At 52.3% G+C, this 16,883-nt stretch overlaps 1 protein-coding gene across 3 annotated transcripts in view; it reads left to right on the forward strand.

Moving 5' to 3' along the window:
* Positions 1-4,680: 4,680 nt before the first annotated feature.
* KCND3 (potassium voltage-gated channel subfamily D member 3) overlaps positions 4,681-16,883 on the forward strand; it is a 224,054-nt gene continuing 211,851 nt past the window's right edge. For 2 of the 3 annotated variants that reach the window (XM_017524320.2, XM_017524321.2), the window contains exons 1-2: positions 4,681-4,845; positions 11,619-12,796. In XM_017524320.2, the coding sequence (XP_017379809.1) occupies positions 11,691-12,796 (1,106 nt within the window). In that variant the 5' untranslated portion in view covers positions 4,681-4,845; positions 11,619-11,690. The remainder of the gene's footprint in view (positions 4,846-11,618; positions 12,797-16,883) is intronic. The other variant, XM_017524322.2, reaches the window with a different exon arrangement.

Genomic DNA, 16,883 nt, shown 5'->3' on the forward strand with positions numbered 1-16,883 from the left:
CATTACCGTGGGGAGGGAACCACGACATGCATGAGGGATACACCCCCATGACCCGAACACCTCCCACTAGGCCCACCTCCAACACTGGGGATTGCATTTTAACATGAGATTTGGTGGAGACAAATATTCAAATGACATCAACCCCACACCTAACCTATGGAGGCCAAACACAGGAGAGGTCAAGAATGTCCCCTTAGGGTAGCCCCTCTATCAGACTGAGGAGGCTACTCTACTTTCAGAAAAGGGGAAACCAAGCATCCTGGGGTGGTGACAAAAGGGAGAGGTCAGAGCTCCAATCTAGCTATGCAACCTCACGTCTTTCTGGAGCGTCCCTCTCTACTGGCTGCCTTCAGGTTCTCTATCAATAAAACAATAGTAATAGCTACAGTGCAGGATTACGGGAAATCTAGCAAGGAGCCCAACATATGGTGGCTCCTTAACTTACGGCTGATATGCTAAGCCTGATACAAATCGAGCATTCGCAATGTTGCTTTCATCTCTTGGACAGCCTCCTGCTCTTCAGAGCTCCTCTTCCTGCTAGCAGCTTCCTGCGGCCCCATCTTCTTTCCTTAGATGTTCATGAACCGAGGTGAAATAAACTCTAATAGCAACTAAATAAAAGCTCACATGCCCAGCTGTGGAAATAAGGGATGGAAGGCAATGGCAGGATGAAAGTGAGAGTACCCCAAACCCAAGGGGAGCCTCAGGGAGGATGAGGTACCACCCTCCTGACTTTCTCGCTGGAGCTCACTCTCATAAAGCCTTGCTTTCAGTGGTTAAATGAGGGCAGCTGGGACCACATGGATAGTGAGGGTCCTGGGACTTACTCTTCAGCATAAAATTGGCCCCCAGGAAATGTCCCGTGGGCTTCTGACATGGTCAAGCTCCTTCCTCATCTCTATTCCTAAACTCTTCCTCTATTCCTTCACCAGAAACCTCCCTTTTCTGGGACCTAGGGAATTAGCTATCCCAGCAAGGTGAACTTGACTCTCTGTGGGCTGCAGCCTAGCGTTTTTATTGTTACATGCATGGGTGGCTGAGTGACTATATGTGTCTCTGTGTACAACCCGCCAGTTCTATCTTCCTCCTCAGACAGATTTCTTTGCACCTCCTGCCTGCACCACTCCTACCTTGAACAACAACAACCAACAATTATATTGCATGATTCTAAGTGCCTTATCTGTGTTAGTTCATTCAATTTTCACAACCCCATAAGGTAGATAGTATTATTTAGCACCATTTGAGAGAGGAAGAAATCATGGCACAGAGGGGTTAAGTATCTTCCACACGATCAAACAGCCAATTTACAGCAGAGACAGGTTCAAACCCCGCCAGTCTCACCTCAAAGTCTATGCTTTTTACATCTAAGGTACATAGCACTCGGAAAGTAGAAAGCCTGTAACCCTCAGAGGTACAGCTCACCCCCAAAATTCTTGGCCCAACATGGGCAGACTGCTGAAATAGGACAGTTATAAGCAGTGAGGGTGGGAGTGACCCTTAAGGACACTCTGAAGCATAGCTTCAAAGAGACAGCCTGAACAGAGCAGCTCTGGGAAACAGCCACGCAGACATGCCAGCCAGGCACATCAGCAAAGAGGCAGCCAACTTGGAGCTGGGCTGCCTCTTACCCTCACGGTCCACACGGTGACGAGCTTTGCAAATAGCGGCCAGAGCCACGGGACTAAAGAAAAATCCTCATGTGTGCACAGCTTGGAAAGGACACACACACAGAGAAAGAATAGTCATCCATAGGAGCACCATCTTTAAATAGAAAAGATAGCCTGAAATATACCCTGAGCTCGCGGGTGCTCACACACACAGACACACATGGCCAGGGCCAGAGGAGTGACTGAACAAATGCCTCAGCTGTGCTGGTGGCGAGGGGAGGAAATCTAGTGCCCTGGCAGCTCCTGACTTTCAGTTCCTATTTAAAATGTCTGAATTGGGAGCATCGACAAGCTCCCAAATTAGCTTTTTAAATAGAAGCTGAGAGTTAAAGGAAAAGCGGCCGTGTCATGGGGGAAAAGCAAGTGAAAATCCCGGCCAGGCCGGGACCAGAGGCAGAGGGGGAAGGCGAGGACAGGCAGTGCTGGGAAGATGCAGTAGAGGGCTGGGGACCGATGGGAAGGACAGCATCTCCTGGGTACTCCAGCTGCCCAAGTCAAGGGACCTCCTGTCTCCCCATCTCTTGCTCTCATTTTGCAGAACACCTGGTTGTAGGAAGGGCTGGTAAACAAAACCCTCAATGGCCTAGACTAGAAATCCCAGTCTTTCCTGTTTTCCCTAGATGGTTAAGACAGAAAGGAGAGAATAGTCTACAGCTACCGCGCTTAAGCAATGAGATACCAGCTTATGAGGAATGAGGGGGCAGGTGTCTGAACCAGTGTCTGGTCTTCAAACAGGGCTTACGAGGCTCAGGAGGCCACAACTGTCCTATTAGTTGACTGGGGAAAAATGATGTCCCCAACTGTCTCCTGAAGCCTCCAAACATTGAGGCAGATTTAACCCCTGAGCTGCCCCCAAGATGCTAAACAACAGTGAGAATGTACAGGAGTTCAAACCTGGGCAGAAATAAAACACGGGTTTCACTTCTTTGAATTGAACAAATTCAAAGGGATGGAGGACTGAAGGAAAGTGCCCCTGCCTCCTGAGTAGTGACCACCCAGGACCTGAGGCACTTTCTCCCAGGGATTAGAGAAGCTGAGGTGTGCAGTTGCCAGAAAATTAGCCCCTCCCCAGAGGGAAGGAAGGAGGGAGATGGGAGCAGGGCCAGGGCCTTCCCTGAATTCTTCCCCCGTCTGCCAGGGAGTGGCAGTGTTGTTAATCATTATTACTGTATGCAAATCCCACACAGCTCCGGGACTCCTGGCAAATGCTAATGGAACCCACGCCCACCTTCTGAAGGGCCAATTGTGCACCTTTCAGACTGACAGACTGAAGGGGACTCCGGGGAAAGTGAGAGTGAGTGAATGAGGGACTAACCTGCCAGGGGCCCACAAAGGCCCAGACCACAATTACCAACTCCTACTCCTTCATCTGGAAGAGGGCTAGGGGTTCTCACAAGCCAGAAGCCCCGTTCCGTGCTCAGGGAGGTCCTTTTCCAGCCCTGGGTCTACAATTGTCCTAGGGTCTACAACACCCTCACAGTCTAGAACACCCCCGCGATCACAACACACTTCGCATTTCTCCGCCTCAGCACCCACCTCTCCACACCCAGAAATGTGATCCTCAAGCCAAGCGTACTCCGTCCCTGCTGGGGCACAGAGCTGCCTCGCTTCCCGAGCGCCAGGCCGAGATCCGGGATTCCGGGCACCGAGGCTGGAGACACCGTGAAAGCCGGAGCCGTGGGTCCGCCCAGCAGCTGGGACTGCGCCCTCTGCGCGCCGCCGCCCTGAGGGTGGGAATCTGGGCCGGACACCTGGCCCTGTGGGTACATGCTGACCTTCCCACTCCGCATCCTGGGTCCACGAGGCATGGAGCAGTGGGGACCCATGGGCGTCACGGACGGACTGAGGGGCTGGGCGGGCTCCAGTTGTAAGGGGTGAGAGTTCACACTCCCAAGTCCAGACTCTCGGTCTGGGTGGTGGGTAGACGTGGCGGGATAGGAGGGCGAATCTCGACCTTCCGATGGTGTCCTCGCCCTCCAAGAGGAGAGCGGCTCATACGTGGGGTTAGAGGCAGTGTGTCCCCCGGGGATCTCTTCAGCCTCAGCGCTCGGAGCTGAGAGCCAGGGGCCAGCAGGGAAGCTTGCGCGGTAGGGGGCCCACCTTGCCAGGTGGTCGGGCTTGGTCTCTAGCAAGTGCTGCTGCCCTGTGGACAGTCAGCGAGAAATAGACACCCAGCTAGCTGCACACACACCCCACGCGCGCACACGCCGGCGCTCCCTGCCACCTCTCCGCGGGTCCCCAGCCACACACTCCCCCGAACTTACGCTCACGCCGTACTCCCCACTCCTCCCCCACCCCCAAACCCAGCTCACCTTGCCACGCTCACCCCCGTGCCCACCCTCGCCGGCACACGCGCTCACACCCGCGTCGGTACACTCCGCCACCTCCAGGCACACCCTAGGATTCCTCCACTCGCCGGGGAGACGCACCAGGCTCTGCCTCGTCTCCCCACCCCCCGCTCACGCGCGCGCCCCTCTCCACACACACACACACACACACACACACACGCACTCACACTCATACACACCCTCGCGCGCGGAGTCACTCCCCCTCGCACGCCCTCGCCCTGGGCACCCTCCCGCGGCGAGACTCCGGGTCCTCCTCCTCTCTCCCTCCGCTGCCTGGCGGCTCGGCGCTCTCCGGCCGGGCCTGGGGCCGCTGGGCCCGCGGGGATCGGAAGGGAGCCGAGGGCGCAGCCTTGCCGCCTCCCCCGGACTCTCCTCTCCTCCCCGCCCCGCCCGCGCCGCGCCCCCACCGCCTCCCCCCTCGGGAGAGGGACCTCGGGAGAGGCAGCCCTTGGCCGGCCGGGTTCCGCTCCGCGCGGCGCCGGCAGCGGCGGGGGCAGGGAGCGAGCGAGGGAGCCCGCGAGCCCGCGATCGGAGCAGCGAGGCGCGGAGGGGACGCGCTGCCGAGCCGGGGCTGGAGCGGCAGCGGCGGCGGCGGCGGCAGTGGCGGCGGGGGAGGGAGGGCCCCACGGACGGACGGACGCACGAACCGACCAAGCGAGGGAGGCAGCGAGCGAGACTTCGCTGGCGAGGAGGAGCCGCGCCAGCCGCGGCTGCTGGGCGCTTCCCCGCGCTGCTGAGCGCTCGGCGCCTCCGCGGCCCCCGGCTCCCGGCCGCAGCTTCCTCGCGCGCGCGGGGCGCCGGGCGCGGGGCCCGGGCTGGCTTCGCTGAAGGTAAGAGGGACGCGACCGAGCCTTCTGGAGCCAGGAAGTGAGAGGAGCGCTGCTCCCACGCCTGTTGCTCCAGCTGCCCACGCGGCACCCTCCCACTCCCGCGCCCGGGTGGGTGGGCGCTGGGGCGCCGGAAGGATTGGGGGTGGAGCCCGTGCCGTGGGGGAGCAGGCAGCCGGCCCGGGGGCGTCGGTTCCCTCGGGCTGTGGAGCCACCTCCGGGCAACGAGGCGCTGGGGTTCGGGGGTGGGGTGTGAACCTCTGCCCTCTTTCCATTGGCCTGTCTTCCCTTGGCGAGTGCCAGAGACAGGTGGCGAAGGCTTGCTCCGTCCCCGCTCTTGGTGAGGGAAGAAGGAGAGAAATGGCTGAAAGTGGAAACCGGGAGCGTTTTGGGGCGCTTCGCAAAGTTCTCCAGCCGGGCGAGCCGGCGGTGTGTCTACTAGAGGCTGGGGGCCAGTCCATCTGGATCTGGTCCTGCCCGAAGCCGCTTCCACCCCGCGAGCTCTGGGAAAGATCGCTTCCTGACGCCAAGGGCCGTCGCGGCCCCGGGCAGGGGGATCGAAAGACTCACTTTGCGAGGTGTTTACACTGGAGGTGGGGGACGGGAAGGGACTGGGCAGAGAAGTTACCTGAACTCAACTAAATTCCTGCGCTTGCTTCGTGTTGACATTCAAATCTGGTCCAAGATGTTCTGCTTTTATCCCAGGCAGCTCTGATATGTCAGCAACAGGCTGAGGTTCCAGACCTGATATCGCACTGCAAGAAAAAGGGTCCGTGTATTTCTTAAGAGAGAGCTTCTAAACTTTCTCGGGGTCCTAGGCACAATGTGATCTGTTTGTAAGACCAGGCATGCGTTGCTGTATTTTGCATGGATGTACGTGATGGATAAATGTATGCCTTGTTTACTTTACTTCGAGGGAGCCTGTATGTTTACTGTCTGTAGACAGAGCTCCTGGGTGTGCACGAATTCAATGCAAAGCATGTATACATTTCCCCATGTGGACCTGTTGGCACACAGGAAGGGAATTGATGTGTTTATTTTTTCCTTGTATCTGCTTGAATGCAACACAATGCAAGGATACAAGGGACCCGCCTCCCTAGCCTTCCCCCCCTCGACCCCCCACCCCCCAGAGAAAGAGGTTAGTAGCTTATTCCCTTTTGCTCTTGAGGAGGCTGGAGAAAAGCAGTTCAGGAAGGTGCCCTGGCTAGCCTAGGAGTGGCACTGTTGGAGAAGAGGATCTGTGCGTGTGCCCCAAGCCTGTGCCCCAAGCCTGTGCCCCAAGGATCCCCAGCTTGGTTCACCTTTCATGCCTGCCTACCAAAATCCTCTGAACATAGGAGAAGCCCTCTGGGTCATAGGCACTTTCCCCTGCCCCCAGACCAGCCCCATTCTAGGCTAAGGGATGTGAGATTGTGGAAAGTAAGTTTCCAGAGGCTCTCCACTGAGGTTATTGAAGGACAGACCTTGGTGTCATGACTTTTTTTTTTTTTTTTTTTTTCCTGCCTAATGCCTTTGCTCAGCTAGGTGTCAAACCCCAGAACAGGCTGTCTGGTCATTCTGCCCACTTTTGGCCTTTTACCTCCAAAACAGAAACTGTTTAATGGAGTAGCTGACTTTTTAGAGCAGGGGAAAATGTTTCCCTTTGCCAGGATTTGTCACCTTTTTCATTTCAGAGCTTACCTGTTCTGAATGTCTCTTTTCCAGCCTCCCCCAACCCCCTATCTTTCCCACTGTCAAACTCTTCTGCCAAAAACAAAAATAGCTTCAGATTTTTCATTTGTAAGGCGTCCACGTCCTAGTAAAACCTTGGCATTTGAGGCATGTGCAGTGCCATTGGCTGGAAATGGGGCCGCACTGTTGTGCCTGTTGCAGGAATTCATACCCAGGCCAGCTCCGGAAGGTGTTGGCTCCTGTCAGGGGCTGAGCGCTGCTGTATGAGCCATGGAGAAGGCCTGTTTGAGTGGGTCATGCCTGCAGGGCTGTGGGGTGGGTACAGCCAGTATGGCCTTGGGTATCGCATCTGATGGGATACTTGTCTTCCCCTTCCATTCCCCTATCCCCACACACAGAGAAAGTAACAATGGGGTAATTGCTCCTTTTTTGGTATATTTCTACCAGGGGGACAGGGGCTGAGCCTCTGGAGACAGCCTGGGGCTTGCTTGGCCTTCTTTAGGAAGATTGCCCTGTATTCACGCGTGGGGTAAAGGTCTGGCTTTGGGACCAGAAGCTTTTATGGTCCCAAGATAGGGAGGGGTTAATTTTTCCTTCTCCTGAGCTCTCAGTTATTCATCTGAAAGCAGTTTGTAAAACACTTGTGGTCCTTGGAGGAGAGAAGATTGGCTTAGGGTAGAGAGGGGTAAGGTGATGGGACTCAGCTTGGCAGGGGCAGGTACATGTCATTGAAGCTTGGGAATCGGGGTAGAGCAGGACTAGGAGAATGAAAGGGGAAGGACATCACCCTCTCGGGGCAGAGCTGTGTGTCTGACCACACAGGGTTCCACAGGGTGCCTCTGATTCTGTGGTCTCTTACTCTTTGCTTCTTGAATCCCTTCAAGATTCTGCCTCTCTGAGCTTCATTCTGGGATAAAACAAGATGTTAAGAGTCAAAGGTCCAGGGCTCAGAGTCTGGGAGCTTGGTCTCCTTTACTTTCTAGGAAGGTGGCCAGGGGTTCTGTGGGTGGACCAGGTCTTGGATTGCCCTGGGCTCCAAGTGACACAGGTTGTGTGCCCTGAGCTGAGCACCAGCATCAGCAGGAATTCCCAGAACTCCTTTGCTACACTGAGGCTCAGGCTAACTCCATCCTCACAGCAATAAGCCTAGATGCTCTAATTCCTTCTTTGCATGGGTGACTGTCATTAAGAGGTCCCAATGAGACCTAAGCTATAGACGTGATGTCCTGGATCCAGTGGAATCAGGGATCATTTGAGCCAATGGGTCTTTTGTCACATTCTTGTCCAATTCTTCTCATTTTACAGAGGACTGTGAGGCCCAGAGAGTGACTGTTGCTTGCTTTCACAAGTTGAGGATGGGATTTAAACTGGAATTGCAAGGCCTCATGAGCCCTTGCTCATTGCTGCCTGGGGAAGACAGGGAAAGGAGTCTCTGCATCTTGCTGTCTTCTGTCAGGAGCATCAGTATTGGGCAGCACCTAGATCAGGAAAGCTGTTTGGCAGTGAGGTGATCAATGCTCTATTTGAAACTCGTTAGCTCCTATATACACAGAACTCAGCCACTTTGAAGGAGGCTTCTGAGCTTCCTTCTCCTTACCTGCAACCTTTGGGCAGAAATGCCTATATCGTCAGATTTTAGTGGGAATAAATGAAATGTTGTGTGTAAAAGTGCCTCGGACAGTGTCCAGAGCATTGTCCGTGCTCAATAAATGTTAACCAACTCTGCATTGGAATCACCTGTGAACAGAGTTGAACCCGCAGACTTTCTTCGCAAACACCCCTTGCCCCTTAGAGTTAAATCCTAGCTAAGTGCATGCTGAGGAACTACAAAGTCTCCTAATCCTAAAGAAAGTATAGTTAGAAGGGTAAATTTCTTCTAGAAAGAAATACAATGCAGGATGTGTTCCTGACTCTTCTATCTCTTCTGCAGTGGCATGTGGATTACCCACTGCCATTTGTGAAACGACCTCCATGCTTTCCTCAGTTCCTCAGTTCCAGTAATCAGGAGCTCATCAGGCCTGTGCTGTTTTTCTGTTCTCTGAGTGTTGACACTTACGGGAAATGTCATTGTCATTCCTGTTATCTTCTGCAGCATCTGACTCAACCTCCCCTTATTAGGGAGCGAAGGCACCTGTGAAAATTCCCTTTAGCACGCAGATGGGGAAACTGAGGCAGAGATTGGCTCCTTTAGAAAACTCAACCGAGTCAGGGGCAGGTACTTAAATTGGATTCTTTTGATTCAGATCTGTCTTCAGATTTTACTGTCTGTTTGGAGAGAGAATGCCCACCCTTGGCAGCCCCTAAAATATATTAGCAAGGCATAAAATTGATGGGAAGCAAATGGCACCTGTAAAACCAGAGGCCCCACCCCAGCTCAAGCACCCACTGATGCAGTGCCCTGTGCTGCCTCCTGGGTTGTGATATAAAAGTCCTGGCCTTTGCGCTGAAAGAGCTTAGTGTCGGATAGAGAAAGCCGGGGAGTGGTCTGGCTGTACTCTTGAACTCCACATTGCAACTGCCTGGGTTTAATGGCTCTGCCGACTTATTCCATCTTGTAGACAATTATTACAACTCCTATGCTTCATCTTTCTTTTGTAGGCAAAACATGGCCTACAGTGCTGTCTAGCCCACAGGGTTGTTGGTGGGATCGCTTGAGATGCTCCATGTAAGTGTGTGGTACTGTGCCTGGCACACCGGCAGCACTCAGCACACTGCTTGAGGTGGATCCCTGCTCTGCCGCTTTGGGGTTGTCAGACTGCTACGTCTCAGTAAGCTTTAGCTTTCCTTATCTACGTAATGGGGGACACAATTGACTCTTCTTCCTAGGATTGCTGTGGGGATTAAATGAGATAATCCATGGGAGACAGTTAGTGTAATGCCTTGCATAGAGTAAGTGCTCAATTATTGTTAGCCATTATTATTAATAAGATGTGTATAAAGTATGTGTAATGGTTGCAGGGTGATAGGTGCTAGGGAGGAGAGCAAACAACGAGTCTTTAGAAGTCAGAAGCCCAAAAGGGGAAGAGAATCTCATAGTGAGGGGAGAAGGAGGCATCACAGAGAGGGTGGTGAATAGGTATAATTCGAATAGGAGGGGTCCAGGGGAAGGATATGCTCATGAGAGGGAGGAGTGGTCCAGAGACAGACATCCCCAGGATCTGTCCATGAACAAGTCTTGGTCTTATTCGAGGCTAGGATAGGTGCCTGGGCCGTTAGGCTGGATATGAAGCTAGGATCTATTTGTGAAAATGCTGGAATATGAAGCCAAGGAGTTTGGACTTTTTTTTTTTGCAGTTCGTGGGGTAAAATACAATCCGAATTAGGGGGATAACACTGAGCAGAATAGATTTTAGGGGAACAGGAGAAACCGGGTGTGGTGTGAGACTGAGAAACAAGCAGGCCAGCGGGAAGGAGGTCTCAGCGAAGCTGGGCCTTCATGACGGCGGTAAGAACTATTGCCTATTATTTGGCAACTCTTTAGAGAAATATGGTTGAGGTGACAGCCCTGCGGTTAGGGACGCCATGAAGAAAAGGCAAACAGCAGCTTTTTACAAGGAGGCAGGTTCTGTTTAAACCTGTCCACTTCAGAGGCATCCGAGCAGAAAAGTCCAGTGGCAGCTCAGGAGTTTGAGGGAGGTAGAGGTCCGAAAAACCTGGAAGAGCTGGGAGTCAGGAGAAGGTGAAGCAGGTTTGCAGGGAGAGGTGAAGATCAACTCCCATTACAAGTCTTCGTGTAACAGAAAAAAAAAATTTCCAAGACTCACTCCTTCCTCATTTATTTAAACATAGAATCACAGCAGCTGAATTCCAGAGGGCCCAAATCATTCTGAGTTAGGATTTGTTCTGTGTGATCAGTTTAGGATTAGTGGAGATGAGTGTGTCAACCCCAAACAATTTCCCATTCTGTTACGTGTGTTTCTGTGTCACCACATGCCTTCCCACAGATGGTATACATTTGGGGACTGCAGAGTGATTTCACTATCATCTTTAAAAAGCCAGATTTGGGAAGGTAAATCTGCTTCCCAAAGCCAAATATAATTCCCCATGCTGTTGCTCCGTCCGTCCACACAGGTAATGGGGAAGTGCTTATGCAGTGTGGTTTAGAGAGGTAAAGGGACAAGGTGGCCTGGCTCTGGAAAAATCTTCGAGGGTGGAGTGGGGGCCAGGTGAGAGAGGCTGGCATGGGAAGGAGTGTTGTTATGTAACCTGAGGGAGCTATGGATGGTGGGCAGATGGAGACGGGAGGCAAGGAATCTAGGGATGGCAGTGAGCGTGGATCAGCTTCCTCTAGGGAGGGAGAGAGAGAACGCATGCAAGTCAGGTGAACCAGGAAGCCAAGACACCCTTCACAGCGTGGGGAAAGAGACCCTGCCTGGCTTCACCAGCTTTCCCCCGTCTTTCCATCATGGCTCTGAGGGGCGAAATTGGATACTAGGTTGCTAGGGCAAGGAGTCGGGGCTGAATGTCCTGCAGAGTAAGGACACTCAGGACTTTGCGACGGAGAGACTTCTCCATGGGGGTTGGGGACAGAACCTCAACAAACCCGGTGGTCACTTGCCATCTCAGAGAATTTTCTGGACTTGGGCAGCCCCAGCCTCCTCCTCACTAGGGAGAAGTGGAAAGAATTGTTTACTTGATCTCCCTCATCTACACCCCATTCCTGATTACCCCAGTGGGTGAAAGAGTGAAATAAAAATCAGCATGTTTATCCCACTTTTAAATTCATTTAATGAGAACTCATTTGCCCTCTCCCAATTTAAATTGGTAACCTTTCAGAGCTGATTATTACTCACCTCTTGCTAGATCTTCCTGCTAAAGAGGCCTTCCCTCCAAATACTCCTGAGCCCTCTTGGAACTTGACGATTTGTCAGGCAGTCAGCAACATCTGGCGATCCTACCCTGCTGAGCTCCAGGAGCTAGGTGTTCTCCCAGAGTCTGGATAGCAAAGAATCAAGCCCCCTCTCTGTGGTGGGGATTTCAGTTTTATTCATTTGCCCTGGAGACTTTTGCCGTTTCACTCACCAGTGATCCTTTCCTGTGTCCTATTTCTTACCTGCCGGTCGATATGGACTCACCCCTTCTCTCTCTCCCCTCCTGTCCCCCAGAGTTTGCTGAACTAACTCCAAGCTGGTGTGCACGGTGTCCGCGCGGCTGCCGGCCCAAGAGCTGGAGTCACTATGGCGGCCGGAGTTGCGGCCTGGCTGCCCTTCGCCCGGGCTGCGGCCATCGGGTGGATGCCGGTGGCCAACTGCCCCATGCCCCTGGCCCCGGCCGACAAGAACAAGCGGCAGGATGAGCTGATCGTCCTCAACGTGAGTGGGCGGAGGTTCCAGACCTGGAGGACCACGCTGGAGCGCTACCCGGACACCCTGCTGGGCAGCACGGAGAAGGAGTTCTTCTTCAACGAGGACACCAAGGAGTACTTCTTCGACCGGGACCCCGAGGTGTTCCGCTGCGTGCTCAACTTCTACCGCACGGGGAAGCTGCACTACCCGCGCTACGAGTGCATCTCCGCCTACGACGACGAGCTGGCCTTCTACGGCATCCTGCCCGAGATCATCGGGGACTGCTGCTACGAGGAGTACAAGGACCGTAAGCGGGAGAACGCCGAGCGGCTCATGGACGACAACGACTCGGAGAACAACCAGGAGTCCATGCCCTCGCTCAGCTTCCGCCAGACCATGTGGCGCGCCTTCGAGAACCCCCACACCAGCACGCTGGCCCTGGTCTTCTACTACGTGACTGGTTTCTTCATCGCCGTCTCGGTCATCACCAACGTGGTGGAGACGGTGCCGTGCGGCACGGTCCCGGGCAGCAAGGAGCTGCCGTGCGGGGAGCGCTACTCGGTGGCCTTCTTCTGCCTGGACACGGCGTGCGTCATGATCTTCACCGTGGAGTACCTCCTGCGGCTCTTCGCGGCGCCCAGCCGCTACCGCTTCATCCGCAGCGTCATGAGCATCATCGACGTGGTGGCCATCATGCCCTACTACATCGGCCTGGTCATGACCAACAACGAGGACGTGTCCGGCGCCTTCGTCACGCTCCGGGTCTTCCGCGTCTTCAGGATCTTCAAGTTTTCCCGCCACTCCCAGGGCCTGCGGATCCTGGGCTACACCCTGAAGAGCTGTGCCTCCGAACTGGGCTTTCTCCTCTTCTCCCTCACCATGGCCATCATCATCTTTGCCACTGTGATGTTTTATGCCGAGAAGGGCTCCTCGGCCAGCAAGTTCACGAGCATCCCCGCCTCGTTTTGGTACACCATTGTCACCATGACCACACTGGGGTAAGTCAGCGCTGGTGGATGAAACCAGGACAGAGGTTGCAGGGCAGCCGGATGGCCCCTGAAGCCTTGGATGGTGCCACCTTGGGGAGAGGAGGAGCGAGCCCCTCACCCGAGCGGTGGGGGCAGGGGAGGTTGCTGTATCCGAAGGGGAAAGCCCGTGAGTGATCTGTTTGGAGGTGGTAGCTTGCTGGGAATTGAGTTTTCTTTTTTAGGTGGGGTCATGTGTTTTATAGAACTAAGAAAATTAAGTCACCAGTTCTTTTTTCAGCCGTGCCTTGTGTGCAGGTGAAGCCTCGGGGTTAGGTGATGGCTGCATTCTTATATGCATCTGTGTGTATAGGGGCCGCTCAGCGAGAAGGTCAGGGCAGTGATTGGGGAGGAAGGAGACTGTGAGAAGTTGGGAGGATTCAGATGTCCATTACCAGAAGACACCAAGAGCACTCTTTTCGGATCCTTCCTGCATTTTTTCTTTGTAGTATATTTGCAGGCCATTTTCCCATTTCTCATACTTTTCTCCTGTGCTGCTACAGACACTCAAGCATTCAGTAGCTCCAAGCAGACTTTCTCTAAGCGACTCTGAACTTGGCTTTTCAGCAAAGTGAGGCACCCGGTTTATTCTTTCTTTCTAAAGCCATATCGGTCTTGCTTTCTCAGTCTGAGTCAGTGATTGGATGACCCAAGTGACTGTGAGATGGTTTGGATGGATCATGTGGTCAGACACAGAAGCAGCAATATCATCATAAGGAGGGACAGGTGCTCAGCGAGGTCACAGCAATTCCATCTCTCCGAGGTCTCCTCTCCAGCTGAGGTCAGAGAAGCTTATTTTTGAGGCTGGTATGTGAAGCTTTCTATCAGAGGAAGGGGGCTCAGGAAGGAGATTACAATCTTCACCCTAACTGGATTAGAACCAATAAAGGCAATTTTACAGAGACATAGATTTCTTAGGGGGTTCTGCCTCAGCTATGAGAAGCCACAGAGCCTAATGCAAAATCCCTCCACAATTCATATACTGGGTCTATATTTGCTTAGGCGAGGAAGCGTTATATTGCTGATGGAGAATTCATGAAGCTTTTTATTTTGTCTTTGACAATTTGGTTGGTGGTGTCCTAGTGATTTGATTTTTTTTTTCCTGTCCAGAACCTGGAGGTGGTAGTGTCGGTTTTTCCATAGTGCTGTGTATGCTTATTGGGAATGACTGAGCAGGTAACAGGACCTTTTAAAATGATTACATTTGTCATTCTGCCACACACAAGAGGGAGGGAGTAGCAAGGGGAAGAGCAAGGGTGTCACCATCCATTTGTGAAGGCAACATTTGATTGGGGCATTCCCTTTGCTTCTCGTCTGTCTGACACTGCCCCTTCCTCCCAACACACACACACACACACACACACACACACACACAAACACATACACTTACTCACTCTTTAAATGGCTGCTCACCCAGAGTGGGTAAGAATGTTTGGTCATTTAACTTTGTTTCTCTTGGCTCAGGTGGCAGATGTGAGCTTTCTGGTGCAGTGGGGTATTCTGGGGATAAAATGGGCTGGAGAGCTTGTGCTGTCAGGAGAAGTCATCATTGTCCCTTCTAGGCTGACCCTGGCCAAATTCCCTTCCTGAAGGGGACCTCACCTGTGACCAGACACTTCACTCCCACTTCTAGTCAAGCTCCTGATGTGGCTCTGACTGCCCAGTGCCCTCAGATGCCCCTTGATGAGACTCATGACACCAGAGAGATCCTTCAGGATAGCCATGGAGAGAGGAAAACAGACATGCTGATAGCCTCCTGCTCATTACCTTTTATTAGCAGTATAACAGCATATGATTGTCTACTATATGCTGGCAGTGTGCTAAGAACTTTGCATATATTATCTCTTTAAGTTTTTACAATAGCCCTGCAAGGTTGGAAAAATCCTATACCCTATAAAGATGTAGAAGGTGAGGCTCAGAGAGGTTATATACATTTCCATAGTCACGTAGCTGATAAGGAGAGAACTAATTTTCAGATATCAGCCTGGCTGCTCCAATGCCCTTTCTCCTTTCACCCTGTTACTCAACTTATTCCCATGCCATCAGGGCCCCTAGGTAGAAATCAGACCTTCAGGGTTATTACTCTTTTAGTATGGCCTCAGGGTGTGATATCTATTCTAGTCATATTGCCAGTCAAGAAAGCATCAGCCTAATGAGTACTATATGCCAGGCACTGTACCAGACACAGAGATTTTAAAAAGAAAACATTTCCTTCTGAAGAATTTAAATACTGCCATAGTGCGGAGGGATAACATGGGGAGAAATGCCAGCTATAGGTGACGGGGGGATGGAGGCAGCAAACTACATTGCCATATATGTACCTATGCAACAATCCTGCATGTTCTTCACATGCACCCCAGAACCTAAAGTACAATAAAAAATATATATATTTTTAAAAAAGAAATTAGTGTCTATTAATCTATGTTTTAATGCTGTAGGGAAACCACTGACTTCTTCTGTCATTCACCCTGTCGATTAAGGGGCAAGTCCAGCATCAAGGTGAACTATCTTGATCTCATTTTTACTTTCTTGGGAGGGAACTGGTAGATTCCGCTGGAGGGTGAAGGGAGGGGTGCCTGCATTAGGGAGAAGTATGCTTTCCCTGAACACGGACCTGGTGGGCTTCTTCACCCCACACCTGACAATGAACGGGTTTCTTTTACCTTTCCCATGCTACTTTACCTTCTCCATTTAAATGTCTAGCTTCTGGGAGGAGAATCAAATGGGCAAGAAAGGAAACCTTTAGTAGCATCTTCCTTAAACTCAGATAAGTAATGAGAAAGCAACCTTTTCTTTCCCTCTCTCCGGCTGGTGTAGCTCATTGCTGGGTCAGCCTACTTTGACTTTGACCTGAGCTGGCAGTTGGCAACATTACCAGGCTTGTTGCTTGATTATACAGAGCAAGCACTTGGCAAATGCTTTTTAATGGATGAGCCAGTGTGAATGGTGTGCCTCTTCCATTTGCTTGACCTGATACTATTCTCAGTCCTTTCTAGACCTACTTGTCCTCTCTGGAGGGCAGATCTAAGGTTTGAGCCTCCTCGGCTGTGTGTATTCTGCCCCAGCCCAGGCCCCAGGGGCGAGGAGAGTGGCCTTTGCTTGGTGTCTGATCTATTCCCTGGGCTGCCCCGCAGTACTGTGGAGATCTTCTTGTCTTTACTGGAGGTCTTGCCGACTTGACCCTGGAAACCTTTCCCTCTTCCATGGCTAGTTTCTGTCCTGGCCACATTCAAGGTTAGTTGTAGCCTTGTTCAACCTTTCCAGAAAGCCCATCTTTTTCTTACTCTATGCTGGCGTTTGAGTCCCAAGTGGCCATGGAATACCAAAGACCAATATCCTGCCATGATTCAGTTGCTTCCAACAGCTCCCAGCAGACATCTACCTCTTCCTTTCTCCAGACCTTCCCTGGTTCTTCCCTGAGCTCCTATTTCCAGTCTGGAGCGGGACTGTCTCCAGCTTCTCTGCGGAGCAGGGCCGACTGATAGGCAGACAGCAGATACGGGGAGTGAAGGCATTTACTCTTCCTGCTCTGGTTACCCTCTCTGCCTGCTTTCCCTGCACCTCGTTGATGAGTTACTCAGGTGTCCTCCAGGGAGGGATCTCCTGGAACCAATTATTACCATTTAGTTAATATCTCAGAATACCTTAAGCACACAAGAACAGTAACAGCCCAGCTGCTGTCAGGGCTTGAGGATGGCTTTCCTTTGCAGCCTCCTGTGCTACTGGGGAAGACCCTTTACGCTCTGCCCAGGTTTCCCTTGAGCCCCCTGACAGTTGAGTTCCCAAATGCACCATGCAAGGATTAATTTCCATCCTTATAATTGATGCTATAAATAAAATAAATCCCCAATTATCTCAGTTAACGGAGGGAAGAGATAACATAGAACTCCCAATATTAAATAAGACCAACCTAACTACTTTGAGAATTTACTCTATGACGTAAGCTCTCTCAAAGCAGACTTCCCTTCTTAATTTTGTTTGACTTTGCTTGGCATCACGATTGGCCCAGACAGTCCACGGGGGAAGCTCAATAGGGTCTGGGAAAGCAGGGAGCATGTGG

The sequence above is a fragment of the Cebus imitator genome, unplaced genomic scaffold (assembly GCF_001604975.1).
Source record: "Cebus imitator isolate Cc_AM_T3 unplaced genomic scaffold, Cebus_imitator-1.0 Scaffold32, whole genome shotgun sequence".
NCBI classification, from domain to species: domain Eukaryota; kingdom Metazoa; phylum Chordata; class Mammalia; order Primates; family Cebidae; genus Cebus; species Cebus imitator.